Source organism: Triticum aestivum, chromosome 6B (genome assembly GCF_018294505.1).
Source record: "Triticum aestivum cultivar Chinese Spring chromosome 6B, IWGSC CS RefSeq v2.1, whole genome shotgun sequence".
Taxonomy (NCBI): domain Eukaryota; kingdom Viridiplantae; phylum Streptophyta; class Magnoliopsida; order Poales; family Poaceae; genus Triticum; species Triticum aestivum.
This window is the reverse complement of record NC_057810.1, coordinates 165,571,907-165,586,747: the sequence shown is the minus strand read 5'-3', so window position 1 is coordinate 165,586,747 and position 14,841 is coordinate 165,571,907. Positions and strand designations below refer to the sequence as shown.

Genomic DNA, 14,841 nt, shown 5'->3' with positions numbered 1-14,841 from the left:
ATGGCTATATTTGGTTGTTATACTGATCCTTGTTTATTTTAGTTATTCACAATGTGATGTTCATCATGTGCAAGTCGGAACTGTGCAACTCGATTTCATCAATACCAGTTTGAACGGCTATATTTGGTTCCTGTTATGCCTGGTGTAGTTAACACATGCCCTTTATTCCAATTTTACACATTTACCCATTGTGATGTTTAAGCATGAGCTACGTTCTATTCTTTTTCAACAATACCAGTTTGAATTGCAATAATTGGTGGCTATTAAGCTTGTTGTAGATAACATTCCCTTCCATTTCACATCCGCTTTAACAGCACGCAGAAACCAACACATTCAAGCTATCATTTGGAGATGATGTTGTTTTTCTTGGCTATATTCGTTTGTTGTTAAGGTTGCTGTACTTGTCATGCCTTTCACTACTTATGCAGGACAACAACGGGAGTGCCCAGTATTTTCCGCCGAGGTTAGTTTCATCCCTCGGCTTGTGCTCCCCCGTCGTTCCATAATATAGTACATATAGATCCAGGCCTGGACACTTTTTAGCCTCTAATATTGACTTGTTGCTTGTAGGTACATATGTCCTTGGCAAAGATCCACGCATCGACCATTTTTGCGTATGGGGCAATAAGATATTCATGAACCATCATCAAGGGAGGAAAATGATAAGGATTATTAGCAAAAAGATACAAAAGGCGGAAATCAAATTATTTGTTTATGCTCTATCCAACACAACAATGACCTATAAGTATGGTAACTACAAACTCTATAGCCTTCTCTTTTTACTGCCCATAATGAGTTGTTAGACAACAATGTCTGAATCTTTTTCATTTGCACTGGTTCCTGTAAGTGCATCTAGTGCCCCTTAGTGATTTTGGTGTATTGAAGACTTATAGGTTAAGAGACTAATTTGTTTGTGAGTGTACACAGGCTCTATAAGTCGATGAGGAGTTTGATATTTACGATGAAAGTTGACCCCTAAAAATGTATGTCTTCAACTGAAGACTTTGGTTTTCTTGAAGACTTTGAAAGTGAGGAAATTGGTGTGACCTTGAAGACTTGGATATTCATGCGAGGACTATGAAGTGTGAAGACTTTTGTTTTCGTAGTTTCATTTTCTCTTTCTTGAGTCATAGGAAACACTGTACTATTAAAGGGGGTCAAGGTAATACTAAGGAAACACTTTCCAAGTGATGCTCAACTCACATCCTACACCTACCCAATCCTTCAAGTGAAGCCTTTGGAAATCTCTTACTATTTAGTCAATTTCTTCAGTGACAGAGACCAAGATCTTCTGTTCTCTGAGGATTTTTTTCTGACAGAGGAGTTAGGAATTTGCTAGTGCAGATTGCCTACAAGTGAGGAACATGATAGCCATGAGGAATTTGATAGCTCAAATTTCCGACCGTTGCTGTGCTACACGCCAGCTGTCCAAAATATCCTACCCACCTAACGGTCATATCATTGAAGGGCATTTGTGTCTTATCATGTTGGGATGCTCCCTAGTCTATAAATAGCCGCCCCTTCAACCACTAGCTAGTTGGCTGCTCTGAGAGAAACTGACAGTTGTCATTGAGAGCATCCCATCCTCCGAGGACTTTGAGCGAAAATCATCAAGTGAGGAAAACCCAAAACCCAAACACCTACAACCCAAAGTGATTGAGCATCACTGAAGAGATTTTTCCTGTGTGGAACCGATGCTTGTTACCTTCGAGGACTGTGCATCCTCCAGACCGTTAGGTGTCATGGTCTAGAGCATCCAAGAGGAATTGTGGATCGCCAAGTGACCAAGTCTGTGAAGGTTTGGAAGTCACCTAAAGACTTACCATGAGTGATTGGGCGAGGTCTGAGTGACTTTAGCTCAAGGAGAATATAGTGAGGACTGTGTGTGCGGGACTGTGTGTCCTCGGGTTTAAATACCAAGGCGCTCCAACCAGACGTACAACTGTCACAGCAGTTGGAACTGGTTTACCAAATCATCGTCTTCACCAAGCTACTGGTTCTATTTCCTCAACTGTTTCATTTCCTCATTCATGTGTTGATGAACCTGATCATTACTGTTTGAAGACTTTGACTGAAGAATTTCTCTATTTCCTCAACCCTATTTCTTTAGTCACTTTGTCTTCGGCCTGCTTATCCTGTTTTCACGCTACCTGTATTCTGTGCTTGTTTTCATTTCATCATGATGACTATGCTATTGCTCTATTATGCTTGTACCTGAGTACTTATTCCACTACTAGTGTGTCATTGCTTAGGAAATTCCCGACCTAGAATTTCCTCAGTGACAAATTTGTAAAAATCACCTTTCCACCCCCTGTTTAGTCGATATAACACACTTTACATTGGTATCAGAGCAAGGTACTCCCTTGTTCTGTGTGATTTTGGTTTAACCACCTGGAGTTTTAGTTATGTTGACTGCAAGAATGATGAAGGTCTCGGCTGGGTGTCCTACGTTCGATGGGACGGACTATACCTACTGGAAGAATAAGATGCACATGCATCTTGAGGAAATTGACAACGATCTTTGGCATGTTGTGGCAAATGGTGTTCTCTTTGTCACTCCGTCCATGAACGCTGCTGATGTGAAGAGATTCAAGAAACTCGACTCTCAAGCAAAGAATATCATATGTGGCCATCTGTGCAAAGGACAATACGGCAGAGTGAGTGCTTTGGAAACATCAAAGCTCATCTAGGATAGGCTATCCAAGCTCAATGAAGGAGTATCTACTCAACGTGTCTCCCGAGTTGATGTTCTTCGGAATCTCTTCAACCGCTTCAAAAGACTCGACAACAAAAATGTTCAGCAAACCTTCGATCGCCTCACTGACATCTCAAATGAGTTTCAAGCACTTGGTGCCACTAACATCACCGAGCATGAGGTGGTGAAGAAATTGCTGAGATCACTTGATTCCTGATTCGATGCTAAATGATGGATTAGAGATCCTCATCACAATTCTAAATTTTCACCGAAAGCACATGAGGGTTATATGCTTGGTTATGGAAAGGACTCACACGCCTACAGAGCCTTCAACACCTATCACCACAAGGTTGTTGAAACTGTAGATGTGTGGTTCGATGAAACTAACGGCTCGCAAAGAGAGCACCTACCTCCTGTGCTAGATGAAATGTCACCTGAGGAATCCATCAAGTTCAAGGCTACTGAGGATGTCATACCCACTGAAGAACCTGCTGAAGAAGTCATTCCAGAACGTGAAGAAAATCATGCTGGTGCACCTGAAGGAAATGGCTCTGAAGAAAATGCTGAGCCAAATCGAAGTCGTCAACCTGCTCATCCTCGCGTTGCAAATGAAGTGCAAATTGAGAGAATCATCGACGACATCAATGCACCAGGTCCTCTCACATGCTTAGAAGCTTCACATTTGTCTAACTTTTGTGGAAACTTCTTTTTTGTCTCTATTACAGAGCCCACCAAAGTTTATGAGGCATTTCTGGAGCCTGAGTGGATTCAAGCTATGTAAGAGGAATTACATCAATTTGAGCTCAATAATGTGTGGGAGCTTGTCAAACAACCAGACCCACGCAAACACAATATCATCGGCACAAAATGGATCTACCGCAACAAGCAAGACGAAAATGGCCTTGTGGTGAGGAATAAGGCTCGTCTTGTAGCTCAAGGCTACACACAGGTTGAAGAAATTGATTTCGATGAAACTTTTGCACCTGTTGCTAGACTTTAGGCTATTCGCATATTGCTTGCTTATGCTAACCATCATAACATCGTCTTATATCTAATGGATGTGAAGAGTGCATTCCTCAATGGTAAGCTTGAGGAAGAAGTATATGTTGCTCAACCACCAGGCTTTGAGGATCCAAAACTTCCAGACCATGTCTTCAGACTCAATAAGGCTCTCTATGGCCTCAAGCAGGAACCTCGGGTGTGGTATGATACTTTGAAGGAATTCCTCATGAAGAAAGGCTTCAAACCCGGTTCACTTGACCCAACTCTTTTCACCAAGACATATGATGATGAGTTATTTGTGTGCCAAATATATGTTGATGATATTATCTTTGGCTATACTAACCAATGTTACAGTGACAAATTTTCCTATATGATGAGTGAAGAATATCAAATGTCTATGATGGGAGAATTGAAATTCTTCTTAGGTCTTCAAATTCATCAACAACGCAACGACATCTTCATATCTCAAGAGAAATACGTCAAGGATGTGTTGAGGAAATTTGGCATGCAAGATTGCAAAGGCGTCAAAATCCCTATGCCCACAAATGGCCATATATGCACCGATAAAAATGGTAAAGACTTCGATCGAAAGGTATACTGCTCCATGATCGGCTCTTTATTGTATATCTATGTGCATCTAGGCCAAATATTATGCTTAGTGTTTGCATGTGTGCTCGATTTCAAGCTACACCGAAGGAATCACACTATAAGGTTGTGAAACATATTCTTCGATATCCAACTCACACTCCAACACTTGGATTATGGTATCCCAAGGGCTCGGCTTTTGATCTCATTGGATATTCTGACTCTGACTATGCTGATGATCGGGTGGATCGCAAGTGAACATCAAGAACATGTCAATTCCTCAGACGATCCTTGGTATGTTGGTCCACGAAGAAGCAGAACTACGTATCACTCTCTACTGCTGAAGTTGAGTACATTGCTGCTAGTTCTTGCTGTGCTCAATTGCTATGGATGAAGCAAACCCTCAAGGACTATGGCATCAATGTGAAGAATGTGCCACTATACCAGGAGAATGAGAGTGCCATCAAGATTGCTCACAACCCAGTTCAGCACTTGAAGACAAAGCACATCCAGATTTGTCATCATTTTCTTCGTGATCATGTGTTGAAGGGCGACATCTCCATCGACCGCGAGAAGACTGAAGATCAGCTGGTAAATATCTTCACAAAGCCCTTGGATGAGAAGAGATTTAGCAAATTGCCGTGTGAGCTAAATATCTTAGAATATTCGAATGTCCTTTGAAAGGACACACATCCTAACACTTATGCAAAATTGATGACTCGGATGTGCAACACACGAAGTAACATTTTTCTTCAATCAACGAAGACTAACCTTCTAAGTGTGAAGAAATTAATGAAAAATTTGATTCTCAGAACCCTACGACAATTGTATGCGGTGTCTGAAATCATCATTCTTATACGGTGGATTACGCCACCAACCAAAGTTCAAAATCTTCAAATCTGAGTTTTTCCTTATTTTTGCAATTTCTTCATTTTTCAAATTCTTCAACCTTGCAATTTCCTCAGTCTTTCCGACTGGTGTTCTTCATTGCTTATATATACATCTGGGCTATTCTGTTTCGGCAAAACATAATATTATTCTTTTACCCTACTTGAACTGACGGTTTCAGATGGTTGTACTGATGATTTTTTAGCGGTTGAACTCATGCTTTCAGTTCTGTTTAACAGATCGTCTTCTTTAGTTTAATTTTTTTTTCAATTTTTTGTCGGAACGGGGCGTGTAATATATCCTTGGAAAGCTCTTTACAACTATATTTCAAGTATATTAAACGTATTTGCAAAATCATTATGGTTTAAGAGTAGTTTTGAAAAAACCATTTTTTTCAAAACCGAAAACACGAATCGTATTTTGAACTCAATTTTGAAACGGTTTGTCGGAATTGAGCAAATAAGATGGCGTTGAAAATCTGATGAAACTCCGCATCTTCCACATATATATTGTTTTTTGTAATTCTATACGATTTAAAAGTAATTTGGAAAATGGTGAAATTTTGGGCGAAACGTATTTTTGTGATTTTTTGCAAACAGTTTGTTGGATTGATGCAAATGATACGGTGTTGGAAAGCTATGGAAAATGTGCAACTTTTCCGTATTGAAATGTTTTTCGAACTCCTTATGGTTTAAAAATGAATTCGAATACGGTGAAATTTGACTTCGAACGCGATTGTTTTTAGAAGTTTGTCGAAATGAGGCAAATAATATACTGTTGGAAATATATCAAAAATACGAAACTTACTCATGTTAAACGTCTTCTCAAAGTCATAACCGTTGAAGAGTAATTTGGATTACGGTGAGACCCATCGTGTTGTTTTTCCATTAAAAAAAACAAAGTACTTGTACTGATCTACGTGTGCGTTTGTACTGATGTATTCTTCGGAGAGAAATTTTGAAAGGTTAAAAAAAAAGAATATTTGAACTGATGTTTGCATGGATTTGTACTAAGCGTGTTTTCACTAACTAGACTTTTGCTCTGTTTTGGGTAATATTTTTGCTCATAAGTTTTAAACAGTTTATTGTATCGTCGCTCCTGTACTTGCATGGTTTATATCATCGAACTGAATGGTAGTTTTTTCAAAAATAAAATGTTTTTTTATTCTTTTTTTGAACTAAACATTTTTTTACAATGATGTTCTGGACTTGTCTTATTTTATGACTTGTACTTTTCTCATTTGAATTGCATGGGGTTTCTTTTTGCTTGAACTTTTACAAGTTGAATTTCTGTCATTTCTTTTATTCCAAACGGACCACCATTTTTAAGTTGTACTGATCAATATTTTTAATTCAACCATTTTTCCTTTGTAGAACGGACCATCATTTTTTTGTACGGATCAATTGTAGAACTTGGACGTCAATGTCATAGAATTACACTTTGGACGAATCACCTTGGACTGACCACAAAACTTGCATAAGAAAACTCACAAAAACAAGGACGATTAAAACAGACGATTACAACGAGATCGACGAGAATGTATGAACCATACAATTTTTATCTCAAAAAGTACACACAGAACAAGCAGAACTTATTAAACAAGATGTTTTTGAAGTTTCTCACATTAACACTTTTTCTAATACAAAACTGAATGGTTCACTTTTACCTCCTCTCTTTAAAGTATTACAAACTAACAAACTAAAATAAAATTGTGAGCATAGTGCATTTTTGTACCACATTTGGTAATAGGGGCACAATCTATGTGAATTGTATAAAAGGTAAGTACCAGTAAAAATGGATTGTTGGTGTTTTTATAGAGTTTGTAGTACCATCAAAATCAAAGTTCATACTGACATAAGCTCTGGTCGTGCTCCTGCCAGAAAAAGATACATAAGTACACTGCGACCAAAGTATTGCAGCCAAAGTATTACAAACTAACATAGAACAGAGCATCTCAGACGATGGATCACGCAGTGATGCAGGTGGCCATAGTAGCGACACGGGCGGTGACACAGGTCTCCGAACTGATGGTCACGACGAACTCGGCCACCCTGAAGCCACAGGGTTGGATTAAGCATGGCGCTGAAGTTGAGTAGAACAATTAGGAATTAGGATAAATAGGAAACAACAAACAAGTGAAGAAACCGTGAAGTGAAATGAGTTATAGAAGACAGTATGCATTTTTCTCACTAAAACAAACTTCTGTGTGTGTGCAACTTCTGTACTTGCATACATTTGGAGGGAGAAACACAGAAAATCTAACCACATGGACCAACACATTTGGAGGGAGAAACTATAGGCGTACATCACGGGGTAGCAAATAATATGAACTCCAGGCACAACATTTTTTTAACTTATTTTCATATCTCACAAACTGAAAATAAGAAGAATGCAAATTACAACACAAAGTAAGAAGAAAGCAGAGCACCAGTGCTTGTGCAGCATGGGTCCATCAACCCTTTTGCATCCTAGTTCCAGCCAGCGTGAGCTAGCACCTCCTGGATCGAGCTGCAGTAGTGCAACACAACGCATTAGAAAGATAAAAAGGTGAGTAGCAGCATGTACATCAAGGGGAGAAAGCAACTATAGCACACGACATCCACGTGCAGAGAGAGATGCAGCAACTTCTCTCCACTTGAGACTAAACTTATATAAATTTTATTGTTGAACTTTCAGATATCTTTACAAGAATTGCATGGTTTTAGTGTTTTGCTTTTACCTCGTTGCTTCTCTGAACTTACAAAATAGACTTTGTTACATGCGCTCATACAACATAACCACACACACCTATTGTGCTATAGAAATAACATGGAAACACAAAGGAAACTGGACTTACGGTTGGTAAGTAGATGTACTGAAAAGCATTCAAAAGATGAACTAAAAACAATTGAAGCTCTTCAAAAGCATTCAGGAGAGATAACAAGAAACCAAAACGCGGGGGCGACATAGTTACTTGAACCGGGCCATAAGGACTAGAACCAAAACTATCACTATAAGTAGATGTTTTTTTGTAGGTTTCTAGGAATGAGAATTCCTTTTTTGCAATTATATAAAAGTTTAAAAATGTGTACTACCCCATAAAAAATGTTTATACTGCACATGTCCATAAATATCAGCTTTTTATTTGGCAATAAAGAAATATCAAAAAGGATATTTCATTTCTTATAAGCATATCAACAAACAGGTCGATAGCAGCAGGAATAGAACAAGTTCTTACCATCGGGGACCTTCCCACTTGTGTGATCTGACGTCCACTCGTGTGAGTAGAACTGACGGACACACCATCGGGGACCTAGCCCATTGTGCGAGATCGAACTAAACCCGTTCGTGATGCCAAGGCCGAATAACTTACGGTCTCTCGAGATCTGAACTGATTGTGTTACAAGTATACACAAAAATCCAAACGAGCTCATGTGAGTACATGTTAAAAAGATAATTGAGTTCATGTATATTAATTGGAGAAGTTCAAACAGAAATGTTTTAAAGAAAAATGTACTTTTTTGCTATAACAACTATCGTCATCTTGCCAACCCTGTATATTTAACCGGTTAAAAAGATAATCAAGTTCATGTATATTAAGAGGAGAAGTTCAGAAAGAAACTCTTAATAACAACTACATTCATCTTGCCACCCATTCAGTTTTTTCTTTGACAAAATCCACACATTTAAAAAGTTTGTACATGCGTGGGGAAGCCTTGGTTCTTTGACAAAAACTCTCATGTTCTTTGACAGTTTTAATTTTGTCTGAACTTACTAGTTTCCCGGTTTTGAACTTATAGAATTTTATACCCCAAAGTTCTACAGGTTTCTTTAATTTCCATGGAACAAAAACCGAAGGAGTTTGGACTCATGAATTATATGAAAGAGCCAAACAATAGTGTGAACTTATCTGAGGCTTTTGTCGAACGGAGGAGATGAGGTGATGCAGGAGCAAAACCCGACTCCTTGAACATATAGTAGTTGTGCTATCAATACTTCTTTGAGTTCTGATTTCTGAACATTCCCAGTAGTAATACATGTATTGTGCGACACACAATTCTGTCATTGAGCAAGTTAGTTTAGAAAATCTGGAGATACTACATAACAGTAGACAACACATAGTCCAAAGCATGCACGCGGCACATGAATGCTCGCAATACCGCACATGAAGGCACTGGAGAAGCACAACGAAGGTGGGCTGGACAATCTCGAGGTCATCCACTCCCAACTCCATTTTCCTTCTGTATTGGATAGATGATAATCTGTCTTGAACTGAACTAAGATTAGATTTTAAACTAAAGTTAAATAAGAAAATGAACAAAGCTAAAATAAGAATTTGAATGGCACTACATCAAAGAAGTCGTGTTCTTATGTTAATCTTAAAAAATACATTTTCTTTACAAATTAGAAGAACTGATATTTAACTTTCTGGGAACGAAGAACCCATAGCTGAACAGAGCTACAAAGTGGTTTCTGAAAGAAGTTATTAGAACACATCGTTATTATACATGAACTAATTATAAAAGATGAACACAACCTGACAACAAGGACACACATGAACTAACAACAAGAACATACATGTCATTAACAGATTATAAATGGTGACAACACATCATAGGAGCTTGCGATGACAGTAGACTAGAACAATACAACTCAGAATTCTTCTAACATATATACTAGAACTGCTAGAAAATCAGAATTCGTCCCCTAATTAAACTAGTGATGTTGAATTCCATTTTTCCAGTTCCCTCTTAGACATGTACACAAACAAAAGAGTAGAGGTATTTAAAGTTCTGAACCGAACCTCTATTGAAGCTTCACATGGGGTAGACAGGGACGTCGTTGACACGCAAGATTGTGTGGGCAGTGTTGAATGGGAACTGGTGGCGGTGGTGAATGGCCTCGAGTGGCGGAGGTGAACAAAAGCGGATACATTTTCAGTTTCAAAAGCATCCCCAGAAGGCAGTGTAGTATGTTTTTCAACACTTTCAAAAGATATTTTTGATCTGCTAGTTCCAAGAGATATACTTGATTTAATGATTTCTTCCTCTCGGTTTGAATCTTCTGATTCAGATACCATATCAGTACCAACTTTGTGTAAGGTGGATCTTGACTCCATATTATGTGTTGCAGAAGAAGCATAATCATGTTTGCGTATGTCTTGAAATCCTTCTCTTCTCTGTGGACAAACTAATACCACAATTAGCCTAGGAGCATAGTAAACATGCTCAACTGAAAGGATGGATCTATAAAGTTATTAGTAGCAATTAAAAGACCAAATATTGTATAAAAAGTAATCGGCAGATTGCTAAAAAGTAAAATCAGTCAAATTCACTGGCGTTGGCATCCACATGTCGCATTTCTCATTTCGTATTTTAGAAGAAGTGCTTGATCCAATACTAAAAAAACTCCATAACATTCAAAGATGTAGGACATGTTACAATGTGCACGCCTCCATAATTCCAATGCCAGGTCCAAACGTGCTGTGAAGTACTTAAAAGATAAATTCGCTCTACTCACGGTTCAAGTGTTCATATGTAATACAACTATCACTTGTCTTTTTGGTTCTCAAGAACACAGTTGAATTAAAAATCAAAATTTTGCAGATGTGCATAATAGAGTGAATTGTAAAAATTAAGGTTTTTAGTATCTTTGGATTAGTGGATTATGCCGTTTCTTCCAATATCTACAAGGAAACCCTTGGGCACCAAAACTCTAACAATGTTCCCCACCAATAGAAGTTCAGTAAAATAGTTTGATAGATTTGCTACAGGGGCTGGTACGATTTAATTGAAAACCTAAAGAAAAATAAGTTAATGCCAATGAATATAATTGTAAAATCTGAGGTGAAGCATACTCGAAGGTAGCATTGGTCACCACATGGACTCTTGTTTCCGTGGAGCTCAAACCCATAGGGTTGCTTATCACTCTGACAAGAATAAGAGTTAATACTTAGCAGCGCAGAGAAGTAATTTTATTAGAACATGAAATGAATTGTTACTCATTGGGAATACTAAGTCTCGAGAGCAGCCATGGAGACGGCAATCAAAAACCTGAATGAACATATATCATCAATAAATCACACCCTGATGAACATAGTTGCACAAACTGACATTAAAAATAGGACTAGAAGTGGTAGATTGTCTGAAGTAGAATGTATGAAACATCTGCAGCAGAAGAGATGGTCGAATCCGGCGGGTGAAGGATGCCAATACCTCCCGTGCAAAACAGCACGACGACATGTCGAGACGGTGGTGTTGGGGACTGTAGGGGACCGGCGGCGCGAGCTGGGGGCAGGGGAGCGTGGCGCCATCAGCGGCCAAGGGAGGAGGGTGGTGGCACGACCGGCGCCTAGGGGAGTACGGCGGCAGCGTGGGGCGGGGGAAGTAGGAGGCTGGCAGTGCGGCGGCAGGGGTGGGAGGAGGTGGAGCGCCGGTGGGGAGGGAGGGGGCGGCGCGTGGCGGGAGAGGGAGGAGGTGGCGCACTGGCGGGGAGGCGGCGGCGCGTGGCCGGGGAGGGAGGAGGCGGCGCACGACGGGGGAGGGAGGGGGCGGCGCACCGGCGGGGGAGGGAGGAGGCGGCGCACGGCGGGGGAGGAAGGGGCGGCGCACCGGCAGGGAGGGAGGGGGCGGTGCACGGTGGGAGAGGGAGGAGGCGGAGCGCCGGCGGGAAGGGAGGAGGCGGCACGCTGGAGGAGGAGTTGGGGATCGGGAGGGAGGTGGTGGGTTCGGTCGCCATCACTCCTATATAGGGCCGGACAGTAACAAAATAATATTCTGTTACTAGTAACAGAATAGCCCAGCCCTATATATATTGTGAGTTTTTCATGTCCTCTACAACATTCGCTTATTGCTAATTCTTCAAGTTGATGTTTCTTCTAAGTGAATGTGCCCGTTCCCTCTCTATGCTAAACTCAACCCAGTCTGTTCACAAATTCTTCATGTGCGTTCTATTTGAAACTCGTTCAAAATCTTCACTGTGTCCTTGACAGCTGAAAAATTTGCGAATGAAACTTTAAAATATTCATATCTATTTTTTTGGCTTTTGCCGCTCAAATCGTTCCGCATCCCACGACAATATTAATCTATTCACCCACGATCTAACACGATCTCCACTTCTCAGTACATGGGTGACACATGTCGCTAGGATGGCAAGGGTCAGGGGCACGTTCGTCCAATTTCCTCGGACGAGTAGTTTTTTCACCTCGGCTATAAATACCCCTCACCCTCCTCAAACCTCATTTACTCCGCTCGATCTCACTCCCTTGCTCGATCTCTATGACCTAGCACCGCCTCTACTCTCCATCGTCACCGGTGAGTAAGAGCTTCACTGCCTCAACCACGTTGCCGTTGTACTTGCGCTGGCTACGGAAATCTTCACCTCCGCCGCCGCCGTTGTTGTCTCTCACCGCCAAGTTAGGGTGTGAGAGATCTGGACTGACAAACTACTCCACTTCAACTCCTAGTTTGTCGTGTTCTTCGCCAAGGGAAAATAAAATTTGTTTTTACTACCCTTGTTGATTCTAATGATTTCCACAAAATCTTCAATAGGTGTTTATTTCTTCAATTTCTATATCCTTAAACACCAAGTTGCATATGTTCTTGATTTTTTCTCTAAGATGTGTTTTTCTTCAAAATTCCTAAGTTGTGTGGATTTTCAATCTATACAACTCTAGAACCTAAGTAAAGAACACTTAGTAAAATTCCTCAAGACACCCATGGTCAAATGCCTCAAACTTGATTCTTTTTTAAACAAAATTCTGAGAACGCATATAACCTCTCCAAATTCTTCGCACATATTCTCTGTTCACAGGTACACATGTCCGCTGCTGAATCTTTAGGTTCTCATCAACTTAAGTCATTTGCAGCGTTCCTTGAATAAAAATTGCATACCTCCTCAGAGACTTCAATTGTTCAAAATCCTCAAGTGCTGAAAATGGCTGATGGTAAGCATCCTCAGAAGGGAGGAAAAAGGCTTGATACAAATACTACTTTTGAAATCCCTGAAGAAATCTATGATGAATATTGCACTACTTATGAAGCCACTCATGGCAAGGAGAACAAAAATCAGCGCAAAGTGCGCACTCGGCGGAATGAACGGAGATGGACAAGAGAAAGGAGGGAATACCGTTATGTCACTCCTAACTACATGAAGAAATTTGCGGTTAACCCTCCATGCCCAGGACCTCCATTGGCTCTAGGCCAAGAAGAAGATCCCTCTAGCATCAGAAGAGGTGAGGAATTTCCCAAGGAATGGGCCAACCAACAAGCTAAGTTGGCCAAAGTAGCAAAAGAAGCAGTCAAGAAATTCAACGAAGACTCTACTGCTGCTGCTGCTGAGGCCTCTGCAAGAAAGCCCAAGAAGGCCATGCTGAAGAAATCAGATGTGAAGCCATATTCCTCAGCTGCAATGCCCTCAAGGACAAGTTCTTCAAAGCCCTCATGGCCAATTCCTAAGGCAACTTCTTCAAGTGCAGCTCCAGCTCCCTCAGTCGCAAAATCCTCAGCTGCACCTGCAAAGTCCTCAGCACCTATGCATCTTGCCACGTGCTAAAAGACAACTGGAATCTCAATTGCTTCAGGAGCCTCTGCAAGTTCCTCAGCTCCGCCTCAGTCCTCAACAGGTCCAACCTTGCTGAAGAAAAAGGCTACTGCTGGACGTGGCACAAGGCCAAGTCCTCATAAGAAGCAGGTTGCCTTTCAAGTTCTGTCAAGTGACGATGAGGCTGATGATGAGGAACTCGTTGAGATCATCAGAGACCGATAACAAAGGGTCATGAGAGCCAAAGGCGGTGTTGTGCCGCTCTTAATGGATTAGAAGAAGATCTTGGATTTCATCAATCTATGGCACAAGGATACCAACACACCTCTGCCTGAATTAAACCTCTCACCTGGTGAATGTCATATGCTGACTGCCTTCATAAATGAGGAGAAATGGAAATTTGAGAAGGCCAGGCAAGTGAAGAAATCTCAATACAAGAAGGAGCGTTTTCTGAAGAAGAATGTTGTAAACATGTCTCCTGAAGAACTTGTGACTCTGCAAACTAAGATCAAAGCACTCAGTGATGAATTTGACGCATACCGTGCAGATTGGTTAGGTGCCAAAGTCAGATTCGTCAGAATGGCGAAGGGTTTCAAGACAAATGTTGCAGCTGCATCGCAACAAGAAACTCCTCAGGCTGAAGCATCTGCTCAGCCTAGTGAAGAAAATGCTAGCACAACTGATGAGAATCAGGCTGTTGAAGAAACTGAGAGTACCAGGGCTGCTGAAGAAATTCCAGCTCTTGATGAAACTACCAGGGCAACCTCCAATGTTGCGCTTGAAGAACAACGTAGGCCAGCTGAAGAATCTGGTGTTGTTCCTAAAGAATCTGAACCTACCAGGGCAACTGCATCAATTATGCCTAAAGAAATTGAACCCATTTCATCTTCTCCTCCTGCAAAGTCATCACAGATGAAAAGCATCAACCTTCCTTCTGCATCAGAAGCAAAAAAGACCAAGGCTGTGGAGAGGGCAGCAGTGAAGAAAAGGAAAGCATATGCAACTTCAGAGTCTTCAGCTCCCAAGAAAGTGAAGACTTTGACAAGTTCATTCACCAACCCCATTGATGATGTTCCTCTCTCAAGCATGTCATCAAAGGAGATTGTTCCCTTTGGTGAGGAATATGTTATACCTGATGATAGTGATGAAGA

The 14,841-nt window shown here is 40.8% G+C and overlaps 1 protein-coding gene across 1 annotated transcript; it reads right to left on the bottom strand.

Annotated features, from left to right (window-relative positions):
• Window positions 1-6,698: 6,698 nt before the first annotated feature.
• LOC123133854 (histone-lysine N-methyltransferase EZ1) lies at window positions 6,699-11,591 on the bottom strand. The gene is made up of 8 exons (XM_044553249.1): window positions 11,365-11,591; window positions 11,164-11,202; window positions 11,007-11,078; window positions 9,954-10,328; window positions 9,315-9,421; window positions 8,388-9,208; window positions 7,599-7,678; window positions 6,699-7,252 (listed from the first exon to the last, which is right to left on the bottom strand). Exons 1-6 carry the CDS (start codon window positions 11,389-11,391, stop codon window positions 9,139-9,141), a joined length of 690 nt encoding a protein of 229 aa, XP_044409184.1. The 5' UTR covers window positions 11,392-11,591; the 3' UTR covers window positions 6,699-7,252; window positions 7,599-7,678; window positions 8,388-9,138.
• Between the last annotated feature and the right edge of the window lie 3,250 nt (window positions 11,592-14,841).

What these genes read in the sequence shown, in the direction of transcription:
- LOC123133854 (XM_044553249.1), bottom strand. Translation starts at nt 11,391, where the DNA reads ATGTCGTCGTGCTGTTTTGCACGGGAG. An exon ending in ATGGCTGCTCTCGAGACTTA is followed by an intron (nt 11,079 to 11,163) that starts GTATTCCCAATG and finishes TATTCTTGTCAG; the next exon opens with AGTGATAAGCAACCCTATGG. An exon ending in CATGTGAAGCTTCAATAGAG is followed by an intron (nt 9,422 to 9,953) that starts GTTCGGTTCAGA and finishes ATCTTAGTTCAG; the next exon opens with TTCAAGACAGATTATCATCT.